General features: G+C 41.1%; 1 protein-coding gene across 1 annotated transcript; it reads left to right on the forward strand.

Moving 5' to 3' along the window:
- Positions 1-9,005: 9,005 nt before the first annotated feature.
- LOC109902636 (HAUS augmin-like complex subunit 5) lies at positions 9,006-19,453 on the forward strand. Its single transcript, XM_020499157.2, has 20 exons — positions 9,006-9,183; positions 9,264-9,362; positions 9,562-9,624; positions 9,773-9,805; positions 9,976-10,000; positions 10,131-10,263; positions 10,392-10,551; positions 10,670-10,760; positions 10,851-10,942; positions 11,032-11,086; positions 11,188-11,315; positions 11,833-11,911; positions 12,006-12,154; positions 12,355-12,517; positions 17,783-17,863; positions 17,958-18,103; positions 18,243-18,339; positions 18,459-18,597; positions 18,781-18,913; positions 19,028-19,453. Coding segments are annotated over exons 1-20 (1,971 nt in total). The 5' UTR covers positions 9,006-9,181; the 3' UTR covers positions 19,131-19,453.
- Positions 19,454-19,965: the final 512 nt, after the last annotated feature.

Here is a 19,965-nt window from a genome sequence, read left to right on the forward strand (position 1 = left end):
ACAAAACACAAATAAGCTTTTCATGCTTTCTGGGATGTTTTATTTCAGCTCATGAAACATGGGTCCAACACGTGTTTATATTTTTGTTCAGTATACTTTTTAAATGTGCAACTTCATCGTCATGAGCCAATCTAAACAACCATCTGGTTTTGGCCTATTAGCAGGGCCGGACCTCCCATTAAGCAAGACTATAGCGGCACTTCAATTTGGGGCGGCATTTTGACAATTTGGCTGCCGCCCTCCGGCGCCACCAGCTCATAGCCTTGCTGCAGTTCGAATAGTATTGGACTTGATAGACGACAACGAGCACATTATGGAAGATAGCTTTATTTGATTTTTAGACTTTTACATGTCATTTGATACAGTTGAACATTATTTTCTTTTAGAGACTTTGATTTTTTGGTTTTGATCAATATTTTCAAAGTGTAATTGAGACACTTTACAATATTAATAACAGCTCTGTTAAATTATCCCATGGAACTTCACAAAGATTCGACATTAGAGGTGGAATTAAACAAGGATGCCCAATTTCTCCTTTCTTATTTTTATTGGCACATCATATAAATAAGGCTAGTTTTAGGAGTATTCAGATACAAGACAAAGAGATAAAAATGTTCACAATTGGCTGACGACACCACCTTTTTTTGATCATAATGAAGTCAGGAAAGCTATTGAGTGTATTAATGCCTTCTCACATGTATCAGGTTTATCTCTGAATATTAGGAAATGTGAATTATTTGTGTTGAAAAGATATGACTTAAACTCAGTATGTAATATCCCTGTAAAAGATGTGATCACATATCTTGGTATTAAAGTTAGCAAAGATCAGAAAGAAAGGGCCAACTTAAATTTCTCTCCTATTGTAGAGAAAATTGGAAAGAGATTTAACTCCTGGTTATTAAGAGATCTTTCTTTATCTGGACATGTGCTTTTATCACAATCTGAAGGTCCAGAGTAGTTTACACCTCCATTGCCTTGGATGTTCCTCAGTAACTAAAATGGTTGATACTAAATTATTTAACTTCATATGGAGGAATAAACATCATTATTTAAGAAAAGCTGTAATATGTAGCACCCAGGGTGAGGGAGGGTTGAATTCTCTGGATATTAAAACCTCTAACATAATCTTTAAGATTAAATGGATACAAAACTATTTAAGAAATAAGGATTGCATTTGGAATATCATCCCTAATTTAATATTCCAACTGATTTCTGGTCTAGAATTCTTACTCAAATGCAACTTTAATATGGGTAAAATCCCTATTAAGTGTGCAAACTTTCAGAAACAAGTACTTCTACAAACACAATTTATCCCCACATAGGTATACAATCTGGAATAATAAAGACATAAATACAAAAACAAGTCTTTATTTTCCAGAACTGGTTTGACAACAACATTATCTGGGTTAAACAATTATTGAATAATGATGGACAATTATATGATTGTCCAGAATTTATTAGAACACACAATGTTACATTCACTCCTGAGGAGTATCAAATTGTTGTTAGAGCTGTCCCTAAAGGTGCTATTCTTCTTTTAGGAGAATATAACAACACTCCAAGTGTAACTGTTGAGGATTTTGTAGCCTCAATACAATTAGAAGGAATCGACATTTTAAACTATAAATGTAATAACACGTATATAAGGAAACTATGTCAATAGTCAATATGTTACTATTCCCTCTGGTAAAATGTACTGGAATGCAGCCCTAGGACAAGTGAACTGGAACAAAGTCTCATTGTTGTCTGGTAAATATTGTATATCTAATAAGGTGAAAGAAGTATCAGACAAACTCATTCATAGAATCTATCCTGTAAAGACCTTTATTATATACAGATTAAAAATAGCTATTGATAACAAATGTGTATTTTGTGGTTGTGACCCAGAAACTCTTGACCATTTATTTTGGGACTGTTCTTTTCAGAAGATTTTGGAGTGAGTTAGAAGATTTATTTTAAAAGAAACGACTATTAATGTTAATTTGAAAGACTCTGATATTATGTTTTATTTTGATCCAAATTATATGGACCCTGATTTAACTATCATTGTTAATTTGTTTATCTTTCATGGAAGATTCTTTGTCCATAAAATGATGTGGGCAGAGAACAAACCCCTCTTCACATTATTTAAGATATAATTTAAATATTATTTTGAAATGATCAGTAAATGTAAAAACAAAAAAGCAATTACGCACCATAAAAGTATTTAACAAATTGAAAATTAATATTGATATGTAATACTGTTAGGTTTATGTACTCTTGTTTGTATATTTATATATTTTTGTATTTGTTGTGTGCATACATCTTTTTTTAAAGCAAGTTTAAATAACATTTTAAAAAGCCTTCCTGCAGTTCCCGCCCCAACCCCATTCCCACTTCTCTCGAAATTCACTCCCAATATCCTTGGTAACTATGGTGATGTGTGTGTTTATATGGGATTATCCAATTGTGAAACATTAATAAAATGAATCTGCCAATTAAATTATTGTATTTTTATTAAGTTTGTTTGTGTATGACGAAAACGATTAGTGATTAAGGCAGTAGCCTAACCTCGCTTGTTAACATTAGCTAGCTACTACTAGTGGATATTGTTTTAGCTAAAAGTAATCTATAGAGATTTGAAAAAATTTGCTACCAAGTCTAAGAGACAAAAACTATCAGGACGCGAATATTTTTTTTTAAACAATGAGAAAAGAGGCAGATTTTCAAACCAAAGAAAAATTCGCTGGTGAAATTGATCAGCGTGCAGCAATGACCATCAGCTGGTGTGGAGAATGACAAGCCTACGAGGACAGGCCATTCATTCGCCGAGAACGACGAGCCCCAGTTCGCTGATCCTAGCAGCGAAGAGGGCAAACCGGAGGAGTCGGAGCCATGCACTTCCACCAATGATTAAAGCTCTCTGGCTGGACTAGAACAGGTGGTCGCACCAGGCCTAGCCACACCTCCAAACAATGTTGGCGAAGACCCTACTATCTTGGACCCAGACTCAGATTCGTCGCTCCCCATCCCAGATGACAGTGGTGGTGCTGCTGCTAAATCCGAACTCCTAGACAAAAAACATAAAGATCCCAGTGAGTGGCCAAAATATAGGAATGGATCTTTAAGGGATATGTTAGTGCAGGCTGGGCCACATCAGGATTAAGGAGGGGAATTTCCCAAGAGATGAGGGACAATGAAAGTTTTCTGTGGCCCACTACAATAGGAGGATGGCGAATGGGGAGAGACCAGGCTTGTCTATTCCAAGCAAAACGATGCAGCCTTCTGTTTTTGCTGCAAAATGTTTTCACACGAGTGCAAATCTGCACTGGTCAGGGATGGAACCAGGGACTGGAAGAATCTGTGCCACCTCCTCAGCTCGCAGGAGAAGTCGCATGACCACCTAGATAGTTTCCAGAGGTGGAGCTGGAGATCAGGCTGGTGTCCAAGCAAAATCAGATGATTTGATTTCAGGACCATGTACAGCTACCGAGGGAAAACACATCAGCACCACAGCAGAGGAAAGCGGCCACTCTAGGTGGAGACGAAAAATAAATAAATGTTGAAACTGATGTTGGGCAATCAAATTCGATATGTAAATAAGCGAAATTCGTTAAGGCTGGGTCATTGACATAAAACCTGTTTTACACAACTCCAGCGAAACTAGGCCCGCCATGCATTTATGAAAGCAGTTGTTTCCAAAGCTCAAATGATCTTACTCTGTTTTACAGTTCCACAGAAATATTCAAGTAAATGTTAAATATGTTATATAAAAGTGTTATTTTTATTGTAATTGTAACAATTATAGGGTCACGCCATGTGTGATATGGGGTCATGCCATCATAGCACTGAGACTGCACTCGTGAAGGTGGTAAATTACCTTTTAATGGTGTCAGACCAAAGCTCTGCATCTGTCCTCGTGCTCCTAGACCTTAGTGATGCTTTTGATACCATCGATCAATCACCACATTCTTTTTTTATTTTTTTCATTTATTTTTTCAACTTTATTTAACCAGGTTGGCTAGTTGAGAACATGTTCTCATTTGCAACTGCGACCTGGCCAAGATAAAGCATAGCAATTCAACACATACAACAACACAGAGTTACACATAGAATAAACTAAACATAATCAATAATACAGTAGAACAAAAGGAAACAAAAAGTCTATATACAGTGAGTGCAAATTAGGTAAGATAAGGGAGTTAAGGCAATAAATAGGCAATGGTGGCGAAGTAATCACAATATAGCAATTAAACACTGGAATTGTAGATGTGCAGAAGATGAATGTGCAAGTAGAGATACTGGGGTGCAAAGGAGCAAGATAAATAAATAAATACAGTATGGGGATGAGGTAGGTAGATAGATGGGCTGTGAACAGGTGCAGTGATCTGTGAGCTGCCCTGACAGCTGGCGCTTAAAGCTTGTGAGGGAGATAAGAGTCTCCAGCTTTAGAGATTTTTGCAGTTCGTTCCAGTCATTGGCAGCAGAGAACTGGAAGGAAAGACGACCAAAGGAGGAATTGGCTTTGGGGGTGACCAGTGAGATATACCTGCTGGAGCGCGTGCTACGAGTGGGTGCTGCTATGGTGACCAGTGAGCTGAGATAAGGCTGGGCTTTACCTAGCAGAGACTTGTAGATAACCTGTAGCCAGTGGGTTTGGCGACGAGTATGAAGCGAGGGCCAACTAACGAGAGCGTACAGGCCGCAATGGTGGGTAGTGTATGGGGCTTTGGTGACAAAACAGATGGCACTGTAATAGACTGCATCCAGTTTGTTGAGTAGAGTGCTGGAGGCTATTTTATAGATGACATCACCGAAGTCGAGGATCGGTAGGATGGTCAGTTTTACAAGGGTATGTTTGGCAGCATGAGTGAAGGATGCTTTGTTGCGATATAGGAAGCCGATTCTAGATTTAATTTTGGATTGGAAATGCTTAATAAGGTACGGTGGGATTCGAAATGGTCGGTAATCTGTTTGTTAACTTGGCTTTCAAAGACCTTAGAAAGACAGGGTAGGATAGATATAGGTCTGTAGCAGTTTGGGTCTAGAGTGTCACCCCCTTTGAAGAGGGGGATGACCGCGGCAGCTTTCCAATCTTTGGGAATCTCAGACGATACGAAAGAGAGGTTGAACAGGCTAGTAATAGGGGTTGTGACAATTTCGGCAGATCATTTTAGAAAGAAAGGGTCCAGATTGTCTAGCCCGGCTGATTTGTAGGGGTCCAGATTTTGCAGCTCTTTCAGAACATCTGCTATCTGGATTTGGGTGAAGGGGAAATGGTGGGGGCTTTGGCTGTGGAGGGTGCCGGGCAGTTGACCGGGGTAGGGGTAGCCAGGTGGAAAGCATGGCCAGCCGTAGAGAAATGCTTATTGAAATTTTGGAGAGATGGGAAACCCAAATTGGTCTACACTGACAAGTTCTGGCCTGGTTTAGATCTTATCTGTCGGAAAGATATCAGTTTGTCTCTGTGGATGGTTTGTCTTCTGACAAATCAACTGTAAATTTCAGTGTTCCTCAAGGTTTTGCTTTAGGTCCACTATTGTTTTCACTGTATAGTTTACCTCTTGGTGATGTCATTTGTAAACATAATATTAACTACCTCTGCTATGGGGACGATACACAACTGTACATTTCGATGAAACATGGTGAAGCCCCAAAATTGCTCTCCCTGGAAGCCTGTATTTCAGACATAAGGAAGTGGATAGCGGCAAATGTTTTACTTTTTACTTACAAAACAGAGATGCTAGTTCTAGGTCCCAAGAAACAAAGAGGTCTGTTGGATGTGACAATTAATCTTGATGGTTGTACAGTCATCTCAAATAAAACTGTGAAGAACCTCTGTGTTACTCTGGACCCTGATCTCTCTTTTGACAAACATATCAAGAATATTTCAAGGACAGCTTTTTTCCATCTTTGTAACATTGCAAAAATCCAAAACTTTCTGTGCAAAAATGATGCAGAAAAATGTATCCATGCTTTTGTCACTTCTAGATTAGTGCAATGCTCTACTCTCCTGCTACCCGGATAAAGCACTAAATAAACTTCAGTTAGTGCTAAACACGGCTTCTAGAATCTAGAAAAAATTATCATATCCAGTGCTAGATTCCCTACACTGGCTTCCTGTTAAGGCTAGGGCTGATTTCAAGGTTTTACTGCTAACCTACAAAGTATTACATGGGCTTGCTCCTACCTATCGTTCCGATTTGGTCCTGCTGTACATACCTACACATATGCTATGGTCACAAGACCTAGGCGTCCTTATTGTCCCTAGAATTTCTAAGCAAACAGCTGGAGGCAGAGCTTTCTCCCATAGAGCTCAATTTTTATGGAATGGTCTGCCTATCCATGTGAGAGACGCAGACTCTGTCTTGACCTTTAAGTCTTTATTGGAGACTCATATTTTCAGCAGGTCCTAAGATTGAGTGTAGTCTGGCCCAGGGGTGTGAAGGTGAACGGAAAGGCACTGGAGCATCGAACCGCCCTTGCTGTCTCTGCCTGGCCGGTTCCCCCCTCTCCACTGGGATTCTCTGCCTCTAACCCTATTACGGAGGCTGAGTCACTGGTGCTCTTCCATGCGTCATTTGAGTGGGTTGAGTCACTGACGTGATCTGGTCCGGGTTGGCGCCGCCCTCGGTGTCGTGTCATGGGGGAGATCTTTGTGGGCTATACTCGGCCTTGTCTCAGGGTAGTAGGTTGGTGGTTGAAGATATCCCTCTAGTGGTATGGGGGCTGTGCTTTGGCAAAGTGGTTGGGGTTATAGCCTACCTGTTTGGCCCTGTCCGGGGGTATCATCTGACAGGGCCACAGTGTCTCCCGACCGCTCCTGTCTCAGCCTCCAGTATTTATGCTGTAATAGTTTATGTGTCAGGGGGCTAGGGTCAGTCTGTTATATCTGGAGTATTTATCCTGTCTCTTCTGGTGTCCTGTGTGAATTTAAGTATGCTCCCTCTAATTCTCTCTCTCTTTTCTTTCGGAGAACCTGAGCCCGAGGACCATGCCTCAGGACTACCTGGCCTGATGACTCCTTGCTGTCCCCAGTCCACCTGGTCATGCTGCTGCTCCAGTTTCAACTGTCCTGCCTGTGGCTATGGAACCCTGACCTGTTCACTGGATGTGCTACCTTGTCCCGGACGTGCTGTTTTGGACTCTCTCTCTACCACACCTGCTGTCTCTAACTCTGATTGATCAGCTATGAAAATCCAACTGACATTTACTCCTGAGGTGCTTTCCTGTTGCACCCAAAACAACCACTGTGATTATCTGACCCGCTTGTCATCTATGAACGTTTGAACATCTTGGCCATGTTCTGTTATAATCTCTACCCAGAAGAGGACTGGCCATCCCTCAGAGCCTGGTTCCTCTCTAGGTTTCTTCCTAGGTTCTGGCCTTTCAGGGAGTTTTTCCTAGCCACTGTGCTTCTACATCTGCATTGCTTGCCGTTTGGGGTTTTAGGCTAGGTTTCTGTACATCACTTTGTGACATCGGCTGATCTAAAAAGGGCTTTATAAATACATTTGATTGATTGATTTTTTTAACAGGTGGGATATTATTAATGAGAAACTTGTTTTCCTACTATAGGTAGTAGGGTGCATAATGACATCAACATTGTAACTCTCCGATCCAGAGGTTAAATATAATTGGAGCTTATTTCTTCATCTTCCAAAAAATAAGTAGTAAACCCACCTGTTCGACAGACACAATTATCCTATCCATCGATGTCGTTATAGCCAAATACTCCAACACTGTCGTATGCACTGATTAAATACCCGTGTCTGGGAAGGGCTTGGTGTGTTTGACTAAAACCAGGGCTCGAATTGAGTGAGGGTATGACATACCCTTTGTTAAATAAAAGGGCAAAAAGGAAATCTAGTGTTTGCTTTATATTTTGAAATAAATACATAAAACGTATCCAGATTACATAAAGCGTTCTATAACAATGCTTAACTCTGTGATGCCTTATGGTAGAAACAAGCTCTAAAATGACTGTGAAAGACGTGACTCCGATGCATATGGGGATATATTGATTCCTCTCTATGACAATCTGAAGCTAAACTCCAGCCTATAATATTCGAGGAGATAAAACAAATACAAATACTATTCTTTCCCTATATAAACTGAGCTTTTCTCTTTTGAAATGAGAAGATGTTTGTTTAAACCTAGGTAGCTTTTAGGGAAGCACTTCTGTTGCTGGGTTATACAACCGAGGAGTACCCAGCATTTGATGCTTACAGTTTTCTGCGTCAGTAGAGCCTGTCTGGGTGGAAAGGTAACTTCTGAAAGTGCCATGCGTAGATGAATAAGGATGTCTAAAATGTAATTATTTTTGTCTCGCCTAGGGCGGCAGAACATCCAGGGCATTCGTGATTTTATCAATGTAATCAGGTAGAAAATATTAGCCTATGTTATTGACATTGAACTGATAATATAGCCTACTAAACAGATGTATTCAAAATGTGTTTAACCTATTAATTGGCCTGCTATTATGTTCTGCTCCTCCGACTTTTAGCGGAGAAAAAAATTGGCCGAAGACCAAACCTAGCGGGGGCAGATTTTTATCTCGCCTAGTGCAGCAGAACGTCCAGGACCGGCCCTGACTATTAGGTCTTTATTATTATTTGCCATATGACTGGAATATGTATTTATACGGAATGGTGAAGTGGATGAAAGCTGCTGTGTCGCTCTGACTACCTTATTGAGGGGAAAATGTACTTACTCTGATGTGGTTGTCCCGCCTAGCTATTTTATAATTAATGCACTAACTTTAAGTCATTCTGGATGAAATCGTCTGCTAAATTACTCAAATGTAAGTTTCCCATTTTCCCTTTTCGTGTTCATTACGGAAACCGTTTAAGAATCACACAGACCAAAACGAGAATTCTGAATAGACAAATCCAGGTCGATATCGTCCAGTTTCGTTCATTTTGCTTCCGAAATGTTGTGCAACAGAATCGGCGTAATGTTGTAGAACGTTTGACGTACTATTTGTCCTGTTTCAGAACGTAAGCAAACGTCACCGGATATGCTGCAGAGCGGGAAGTTGAACGTGCGGAAAAATAACAAGCGCCCAACTGAGCAAAGTAGGACAGCTAACTTTTCTTGACATATTTTTGACAGTCAATCACTTGGAAACCAATCTACTTCGCCATCGTACATCGTACATCTACTTCGCCATCGCCATCGTACAGCCACCTGTCAAGCTAAAATGTACTTGCTAATATTCGATTTTGGTGAGAATTATTGAGCTGGATAGCTAGCTAACGCCTCGCTTGTTTTGTCTGGAGAAGGATGGGAGACAGGACCCTGCTGCGGGAGCTAAAGCGGTGGGCGATTGAAGAATTTAATCTACCAACCAAAAGTCTCCCAAACGACAACTACTTTAAAACGTGCGTAACGTCATTCATAAATGTCCAATTTAACGTACATGCACCTTTTTGGCCATGTTGAGCTATTCCTTTTTTGTCTTGGTAGCAATTCTAACTACAGTCATTCATATCGGCATTTGCAGACTAATTAAAACGAATTTGTCCCAACATTGAGTTAGCCCAAGTAACGTTAAGTATATTGATGTTTGTTTTGATTCAGGTTATGTGTTGGCCCGGGTGCCTCTATATGGAGATATGTCACACAACATATTTTCAATCAGAGGTGGGTATGCAGACCGGTTTTTACAACCTTATTAATTATACTTCCTAGTGTTTCTATCAATTTCTTTGTAGTAGCTAGGTCAACTATTGTCGTTTTGTCCTTTTACATGTGTTCTTCCAATATCTTCTCTATTCCTTTCTCTTTGCAGGAATGTAAGGGTTATGCGTGGAAATCTCCGATGGTATCCTTTATATTTGGTGTCTTGAGTTACCTACAAATGTGATAATTTCATTGTCTCTGAGATGACACCAACTCTTGATAGGATAACTGCCTAATTTCTCTGATATTAATATGACACACAGGTTTTGTTGTATGTACAGTTATACAAGCCTTGACATTGTGCTCTCTCAGGTACAAAGTTCTGCACGATAAGGAGGTACAACCATATTTCTCTAAACAAATGTCTAGATAGTTTGATAGTCTTAACTGTGATACTGTAGCAATGTGTTAGCGTTATGTTTTCTGTGTGCTCATTCTTTTACATTATTGTATGTACACATTTGCAGTTGAAACAAGTAGTGGGGCAGAGTGATGCTGCTAAGCGGTTTGAGCTTCAGGAGCAGATAGATGAGCTGAGAGTAGAACTAAACCACCTGGACTCTCAAATCAATGGGACTGAAGCACAGCTGGTTACTGAGGGTGAGCATTTTACCAAATATATATACTTTTTTCTACATACCACATCCCAAAATCTGCTAGGTCTGTATATGTGGATGTCCTCTTTCGCCTTGACGCGCTGTTCTCTGTAATCCCTTTGTATTGAGTAGAGGAGTCCATTAACCGGAGCTGGGAGATGGTGGAGGAGAACCAATGCAGGGAGTTGCTTTTACAGGCTTTTAAGCAGCGCTGCATGAAGGAGCGCCACTCTCTTTCAGAGGATATCCTCAAGATCAGTGGGCACTCCCAGGTTCTGGAGCAGCTGTCTAGGTGTGCTTGCTAGAGCCTCTGCCGTTTACCCTTTTACCATTTCTTACCACACTTCCACATGCATTTGACACCTCAAGCCAACCCTAAATCCATTCTTTACTTTTGGTGTGTTTTGCAGGAGGGCAGAGGTGAAGGTGGTGTTTGGAAATGAAACCTCCAATAGCAGTGGGGACCATCTCAACCCATCAGGAGCAGAGCCAAAGGTTCTGGTAAGTGCTTTACTATATTTTATTACTTATATGATAGTCTTCGAAGTGATGGTTTTGCATTTTACTGGTCTTGTTTATTTTTCTCCTTAGCGTAACGTCCGAGAGTTGTGTGATGAAAGACTCCAGTTCTTCCAGTCTTTGCAAGAGAGTGAACTGAACATGACATCTTCCACTGCCACACAGTAAGAATCATCAGATGGTTTTATATAGGAACCGGAGTCATCCATGGGATACTTCTATTGATAAATCATTGTTCTCTCTCTTTCTTCAGCTTGACACGTGAACAGAGAACTGCAGTATTTGAGCATTGGTTAAGTGCTGTGGAGGTAAGTTGCATTGTTTGCACCTAGATAGTTACATCATGGTCTGTTTCATATTTTCTTTATTTGAGTGAGAATCATATTGTTATTTTTTAAAATCTCATCAGGACTTGTTGCAATGCTATCCTCCGAACCAAGTGCTGTCAGCCTTGCAGTACCTGGCCTTGGGACAGGAAATGACATTGGAGGAGATGCTTGCCTCTTTGGGTATGGCTCGTGATGTTGCTGCATTACGGTAAATGGTTAAAAAAATATGTATATTTAACATTTTTTTTATTGTATTTTAACCCCTTTTCTCCACAATTTCAATCTTGTCTCATCGTTGCAACTCGGGAGGCGAAGGTTGAGTCATGTGTCCTCTGAAACATGACCCGCCAAACTGTGCTTCTTAACAACCACCCACTAACCCAGCCGCACCAATGTGCCGGAGGAAACACCGTTCAACCGGCCTGCCACTAGGAGTAATTAGAGCGCGATGAGCCAAGTAAAGCCCCCCTGGCCATACGCTCCCCTGACCTGGAAGATGCTGGGCCAATTGTGCACCACCCTATGGGACTCCCGAACATGGCCGGGTTGTGATTCAGCCCGGGATCGTTCCCGGGTCTGTAGTGATGCCTATACCACTGCAAAGCAGTGCCTTAGACCGCTGTGCCACTCAGGAGGCTGATAAATGGTTAAATTGATCAAGTTAGCTGGACAAAAATATCTGCATGGATTTGAATTATAGGGGCAAATGTATCTGTTTATTTTAGGTTTCGCTACGAGAGTAATCACCTGCTGGAAATCTCAAAAGAAGAGGAAGAGCTACCAACCGTTAAGAGTCTTTTACAGGTGCTTTACACGTTTCCGTTTACACTAAAATACCAACATGGGGCCAAGACACTGCATAGGCTAGAACAGTAATATGTGTGGGATCTTTTTGCAGTCAGCTTGGGAGGAGGTGGAACAAAGTCTGATGGAACTGGCTCAGACACGGTCACGAATTCAACAGCTCCAGACCCAGCTTCATACCCGAAAGAAAGAGGCACATTTAGAGCTGATTGGCGGGGAATCTCAAACCGACGCCCTGTCACTGTAAATCTGCACTATAGATTGGCTTCTTCCACATCATTTACATTACGTTTACATGTCATCAATTAACATGCTCAGCCTCTAAACTAGTCATGTCAATTCATCAGAATACTCTGGTTTGTTGTCTGTATCTATTGTTTGTGATGCTCTTTACGCTTTCCCAGTTTAAAACCTCTTTTCTCCCATGTTTCCATCCTGCCCAGGTCAGTGTTTAAGCTGGAGATGCAGTGTGTGATTCAGGCAGCAGTGAGAAATGGTTTGTGGGACCAGTGTGTTCAAATGGAGCAGCATGCCAGTGACCGACAGGAGGACCTCCGCAACCTACGGAGCCAATGGCAAAACATCATGGACTTCAGACAGCTTGGGGTGAGAACCTGCCATCATTACTATTTCATCACTTGCCACACATTTACCTCATTCTCACACAAATGATCAAGGAACCTACCAGGTACAACCCTGAATCCGTAAACATGGGCACCCACATAGATATCATCGTGACCAACTTGCCCTCCAAATACACCTCTGCTGTCTTCAACCAGGATCTCAGCGATCACTGCCTCATTGCCTGTGTCTGTAATGGGTCCCCGGTCAAACGACCACCCCTCATCACTGTCAAACGCTCCCTAAAATACTTCAGCGAGCAGGCCTTTCTAATCGACCTGGCCCGGGTATCCTGGAAGGATGTTGACCTCATCCCGCCAGTAGAGGGTGCCTGGTTGTTCTTTTAAAAGTATTTTCCTCACCATCTAAAATAAGCATGCCCCATTCAAAAAATGTAGAACTAAGAACAGATATTGCCCCTGGTTCACTCCTGACTTGACTGCACTTTACCAGCACAAAAACATCCTTTGGTGTACTGCATTAGCATAGAATAGCCCCGCGATATGCAACTTTTTAAGGAAGTCAGGAACCAAATATACACAGTTAGGAAAGCAAAGGCTAACTTTTTCAAACAGAAACTTGAATCCTGTAGTACTAATTCCAAAACGTTTTGGGACACTGCAAACTCCATGGAGAATAAGAGCACCTCCTCCCAGCTGCCCACTGCACTGAGGCTAGGAAACACTGTCACCACCGATAAATCTACGATAATCGAGAATTTCAATAAGCATTTGTCTACGGCCGGCCATGCTTTCCACCTGGCTACCCCGAACCCAGCCAACAGCTCTGCACCCCCCACAGCAACCTTCCCCAGATAGGATGATGGACAATTTCAGTGAAAAATATAAGAGGGCAACAGTACTTGTGCAAAGTTTCAGAATGATAACTTCCAAAATGAGTGTGCTACATGACATTTATCGCGACGTCACCAGGTGTCCCACACAAGTAGCCCAAATGTACCCAAGTGGCCAAATTGGTGAAGGTATACATTTTGAAACAAATAACTATATACAAAATGCCAAAATGGTATTCTAACACCCCCCCCCCCCAAAAAAAAAAAATATGGGGGGAAAAAAAATACATTTACAAAATAACATTTACACACTTTCAATATTTGGAAGACCCTCAGTCCTCTATCAAATCAAATGTATTTATATAGCCCTTCGTACATCAGCTAATATCTCAAAGTGCTGTACAGAAACCCAGTATAAAACCCCAAACAGCAAGCAATGCAGGTGTAGAAGCACGGTGGCTAGGAAAGACTCCCTAGAAAGGCCAAAACCTAGGAAGAAACCTAGAGAGGAACCAGGCTATGAGGGGTGGCCAGTCCTCTTCTGTCTGTGCCGGGTGAAGATTATTACAGAACATGGCCGAGATTTTCAAACATTCATAGATGACCAGCACGGTCAAATAATAATAATCACAGTAGTTGTAGAGGATGCAACAGGACAGCACCTCGAGTAAATATGAACAGTTTAGGGTTCCATAGCCGCAGGCAGAACAGTTGAAACTGGAACAGCAGCAAGGCCAGGTGGACAGGGGAAAGCAAGGAGTCATCATGCCAGGTAGTCCTGAGGCACGGTCCTAGGACTCAGGTCCTCCGAGAGCGAGAAAGAGAGAATTATAGAGAGCATATTTAAATTCACACAGGACATCGGATAAGACAGAAGAAGTACTCCAGATATAACAAATTGACCCTAGCCCCCCGACACATAAACTACTGCAGCATAAATACTGGAGGCTGAGACAGGAGGGGTCAGGAGACAATGTGGGCCCATCCGATGAGACCCCCGGACAGGGCTAAACAGGAAGGATATAACATCACCCACTTTGCCAAAGCTCTACACAATATTGTGCTGCTGAGGTATAGTAAACAGATATATATATATATATGAGTACAGGGAACATAAGGTTGAATATATTATTATAGACCTGCTACATCTACTGTCTCTTTTATATTACGACAGACCAGCTAGATCTACTGTCTCCATTTCACTTTGGCCATTGTTGTGGGCCTGCCCTCCCCTCAACAGCCTCAAATAAGCTATTTCATTTCACAAATAATATTTTATATTGTTAATTTCAAACAACGGCATTAGCATGAGAAGAACTTACCAGTCCAAAACAGTGACATTGTTCCTCTTCTACAGGCACGTTACAGATTATACACAGTGCGCGTTTACCAAAACAACGCTGTGCGTAAAATGCGTAGCTCCTTCCGGAATAAAACTTCAATAGCGAATGACTCTCTTTACGCTGGAGTTTACGACATGGGTTGGTCTTCCAACACACAACCATTGCATATTGCCGCTTACCTCAGCTCATTGACTATCTACCCAGATAGATTTCAAGACGATCAGTGGTCATTGGGTTAAAATACAGTCAATCAACGAAACAGTGGTCATATCATTGGTGCACAGTGATGTCATTACTTGTTGTCTTCATTTCGGTTTCTTTCAGTCAATACGTCCCGCGAAGTGCCCCATCAGGTTTGGTTGTGTTACAAACAAACCAGTTGATTGCAGTGAAACCAAACACGACTGGAAAAGTCACGTTCTGTGTGGGTTATTTACCTGGAATGTGTCGTCGAAAATGGAATGAGACGGAATTCACGACACAAGCGGTTCACAAAATGTTTTGTGTTAGGCTATAAAAACGGATTTGATCAAACAAAAGATAATTAATTGTGTAACAAGGAGCATTGGAATTGCAAACAGACGAAGATCGTCAAAGGTAAACCATTTATTTGAATGCAGTTTGTGATTATGTTACGCCTGTGCTGGTTGAAATAGTTGTTTTTTATGGGGCTCTATGCTCAGATAATCGCTTCGTATTCTTTCGCAGTAAATCCTTTTTTAAATCTGACAACGCAGTTGGATTAGCAAGATTCTAGGCTTTCGATACATGTGAGACATTTGTATTTTCATGAATGTTTAATATGACTATTTATGTAGCAATCACCGTATGTTGTGGAATTTCAGCCCGCTACCGGGTTCCGTGCTCAGAGGTTAAGCATCTCCAATCCAAAATTACATCTAGAATCGGCTTCCTATTTCGCAACAAAGCCTCCTTCACTCGTGCTGCCTAACATACCCTTGTAAAACTGACTCTTACCTAGAGGTCGACCGATTAATCGGAATGGCCGAGTAATTGGGGCCGATTTCAAGTTTTCATGACAATCGGAAATCTGTATTTTTGGACACCGATTTGGCCCATTTATTTATTTGTACACCTTTTATTTAATCTTTATTTAACTAGGCAAGTCAGTTAAGAACACATTCTTATTTTCAATGAGGGCCTAGTGGGTGGGTTAACTGCCTCGTTCAGGGGCAGAACGACAGATTTTTACCTTGTCAGCTCGGGGGATTCAATCTTGCAACCTTACAGTTAACTAGTCCAACACACTAACCACCTGATTACAGTGCACTCCACAAGGACCCTGCCTGTAGAAGCCAAGGTAAGTTGCTAGCTAGCATTAAACTTATCTTACAAAAATCAATCAATCATGATCACTAGTTAACTACACATGGTTGTTGATATTACTAGTTTATCTAGCGTGTCCTGCATTGCATATAATCGATGCGGTGCGTATCGTTGCTCCAATGTGTACCTAAGAGGTCGACCGATTATGATTTTTCAACACCGATACCAATTATTGGAGGAACAAAAAAAAGCCGATACCGATTGATCTGCAGATATTTTTATTTTTTAATGTAATTCTTTTTATTTATTATTATTTTATTTATATTTTTTTATTTGTAATAATGACAATTACAACAATACTGAATTAACACTTATTTTAACTTAATATAATTGTATCACTTCTCTTGCATTCATTGCACGCAGAGTCAGGGTATATGCAACAGTTTGGGCAGTCTGACTCATTGCAAACTAATTTGACAGAATTTTACGTAATTATGACATAACATTGAAGGTTGTGCAATGTAACAGGAATATTTAGACTTATGGATGCCAACCGTTGGATAAAATACGGAACGGTTCCGTAATTCACTGAAAAAATAAACGTCTTGTTTTCGAGATGATAATTTCTGGATTCGACCATATTAATAACCTAAGGCTCGTATTTCTGTGTGTTTATTATGTTATAACTAAGTCTATGATTTCATAGAGGAGTCTGACTGAGCGATGGTAGGCACCATCAGGCTCGTAAGCATTCATTCAAACAGCACTTTCGTGTGTTTTGCCTGCAGCTCTGCTGTTTATGAAGTCAAGCCTATCAACTCCCGAGATTAGGCTGGTGTATCCCATGTGAAATGGCTAGCTGGTTAGCGGGGTGCACGCTAATAGCGTTTCAAATGTCACTCGCTCTGAGACTTGGAGTAGTTATTCCCCTTGCTCTGCATGGGTAACGCTGCTTCGAGGGTGGCTGTTGTCGTTGTGTTCCTAGTTCGAGCCCAGGTAGGAGCGAGGAGAGGGACGGAAGCTATACTGTTACACTGGCAATACTAAAGTGCCTATAAGAACATCCAATAGTCAAAGGTTAATGAAATACAAATGGTATAGAGAGAAATAGTCCTATAATTCCTATAATAACTACAACCTACAACTTATTACCTGGGGATATTGAAAACTCCTGTTAAAAAGAACTATCAGCTTTCATATGTTCTCATGTTCTGAGCAAGGAACTTAAACGTTAGCTTTCTTACATGGCACATATTGCACTTTTACTTCTCCAACACTTTGTTTTTGCATTATTTAAACCAAATTGAACATGTTTCATTATTTATTTGAGGCTAAATTGATTTTATTTGGAATGAATTGCAAAAGTCACTGAAGCTGGAGACTTATCTCCCTCACTAACTATAAGCATTCGCTGTCAGAGCAGCTTACTAATCACTGCACCTGTACACAGCCCATCTGTAAATAGCTCAACCAACTACCTCATCCCCATATTGTTATTGTTTTTGCTATTTTGCACTTTATCTCTACTTGCACATCTATCACTCCAGTGTTAATGCTAAATTGTAATTATCTCGCAACTATGACCTATTTTTATTGCCTTACCTCCCTCATCTTACTACATTTGCACACACTATATAGATTTTTCTATTGTGTTATTGACTGTGCGTTTGTCTATCCCATGTGTAACTGTGTTGTTTTTGTCGCACTGCTTTGCTCTATCTTGGCCAGGTCGCAGTTGTAAATGAGAACTTGTTCTCAAATGGCCTACCTGGTTAAATAAAGGTATAAAAGGAAATGTGACACTTTTTTTCATGTTTTTCTTTATAGGATGTCAGGCAGGAACAGATAAGCGGTCTGATCAAGGGGAACTCAACAGCTAAGACTGAACTGACTCGTGTGCACAAGGAGGTAGACCCACTCTATGCTGCTGTGTACTGTAATGCATATTGTGTAAACCGTGGCCATCTAACTTGACCTTTTCTTCTCTCCTGTCTGACCTAAGATTGGACAGTTTGTTCAGGGAAAGCTGGTTCCCCAATTTGCTAAAGTTCTTTCAGCAGCCAATAGGCTTCGCAACTCTGTGTCCCAAGAGGCCAGACAGTTTGGGAACGTGTCACTGTTGACACTTGACCGCAGGATCATTGAAGGGTAAGCGCTTCATATTTGTTCGTATTTGATGGTTGAGAAGCGTTATCCTTCTTATCACTATTTGGTCTGGATGAGAAAAAATGCTCAAAGGAACATTTTTCAGATGGTAAAGTTTTGTAAACTGCTATATATATTTCAGCGAGCAGAGAATTCCAGCATCGTGGTTGTCTATCCATCGCTTGCATTCCTTGCCCTTCCACAATCTGTGTCAAAGCCTGGCTTTCCCAATGTATCGAGTGAGTCCCAGCTGATTATTCCATGGCCATTTATGCACCCAGTGGTTTGCATCTTGCTCTTATCCTCCTGTTTATTTATGTATTGTCTGTTTTGTGCCTGCTTTATGATTCTCTGCCAGGCCCCTGAGGAACTGTACACCCAAGCTCTATCCCAGCATCTGGAGCTTCGATTTCTGCGTCGTTTGCTGCAATTGCACTCCTCCTCTTTAACAAATGTAGAGAAGCAGGGAGCGCTGCTTCCTGCACCTGACCAACAAGGTACAGATCTTCCATAGAGTTCAAAGACGCAAACTAACAAATAGTAGAGCGATGCCATCCAATCAGATGCCAATCAAACTGTATCACTCATCTTTACCTAGTTAACCAAAGGCAGATTATGCAATCGTACATGTTTGATCTCTTCGTCTCGCTTTCATCTCCCTTTTATGTATTCCTCCTTAGCCCTCCTGCTACGTGTCCTGGAGGAAGACAAGGAGCTGCTTAAGTCTTTATTGCCCAAGGTTTGGGAGCTTACCCAGCGCTGCTCACAGGGCCTTTCTTATGGGTATCAGGTCAAGATTGCCATTTCCCATTGGTAAGTGCTACCATTAACACTTTCTCCCATATAACTCTTACTCATATTGAACCTCCATATTATTCACCTGCTACTATTGACAATTCACCTTTTTCTTGTGTTATTTCTGTGCAGGTGGGATCAGCCTGCTCAGTTTGTTCTGCCTGGCATACGCAAGGGGGGACTGACTTTTCAGCAGTGGCTACAGAGGTGGAAATTTGCAGCTAAGGCTTCTTGATGAGCTCCCTAGAAAATAAAGACAAGACTGAAGTGCATAGATACCCAGCAAACAGGATGTCCAGGGGACCATGACGCAACCTTCCGAAGTTCTGGGGACATCCTTACGACTAATTTCTGTTTGTAGGGTATGCACCAAGGTGAATTTTAGAGAACAATACTGTTCTTTGTAGTACTAAAACTACAATTTTATTCCCACTGACATTAATTTACAATATTGTTTGTTTCTCATCTTCTTTTTGCTAAACATGATGCCATTCAATTTGTATCGCACGTACATTTCTATTGTCTTTATGCCATTAAATTAACTTTGCCTGCACCTTATCTCTGTTTTAATGTGCTTGACGGTTAATCTCAATCACAAATACAATCCTATTTGACCATTCGTTGTTATCCATATGACGATATTATTGACAATACAGACATACTTTTTTGGTTGATAGAGGAATAGATTGTTGAAATGAGTGTTCCATATAGGACCACTGTTCATGGTGTGGTTTTGCAATGTCTGTGAGCTGTAGTTGTATGAATAATACTAGTATCCTGTGTTTTATTATAAGGCAACTAGCAATATTCCGGAGTTGTTCTTGACACATGGAATGGTTTTCCGTGTGATTTGCATTGTTTGACCAATTTTATGGCATTCCCTGTACTTTCCTTCCCAGTTAATGAGAGGCAGGCAGTCAAATGACATTGCTCACACTGGTCTTATCTCGATCTTTGCACGTGGAGGCATTCGTAAAAATATGCCAATTATACGTGCAACGTGGACACTTCTGTACAAATGTGTCCTCTACTCTGCATATGAAGGTGTGAAAATTGAAAAAGGACTGTAC

This window comes from Oncorhynchus kisutch, linkage group LG13 (assembly GCF_002021735.2).
Source record: "Oncorhynchus kisutch isolate 150728-3 linkage group LG13, Okis_V2, whole genome shotgun sequence".
NCBI classification, from domain to species: Eukaryota; Metazoa; Chordata; class Actinopteri; order Salmoniformes; family Salmonidae; genus Oncorhynchus; species Oncorhynchus kisutch.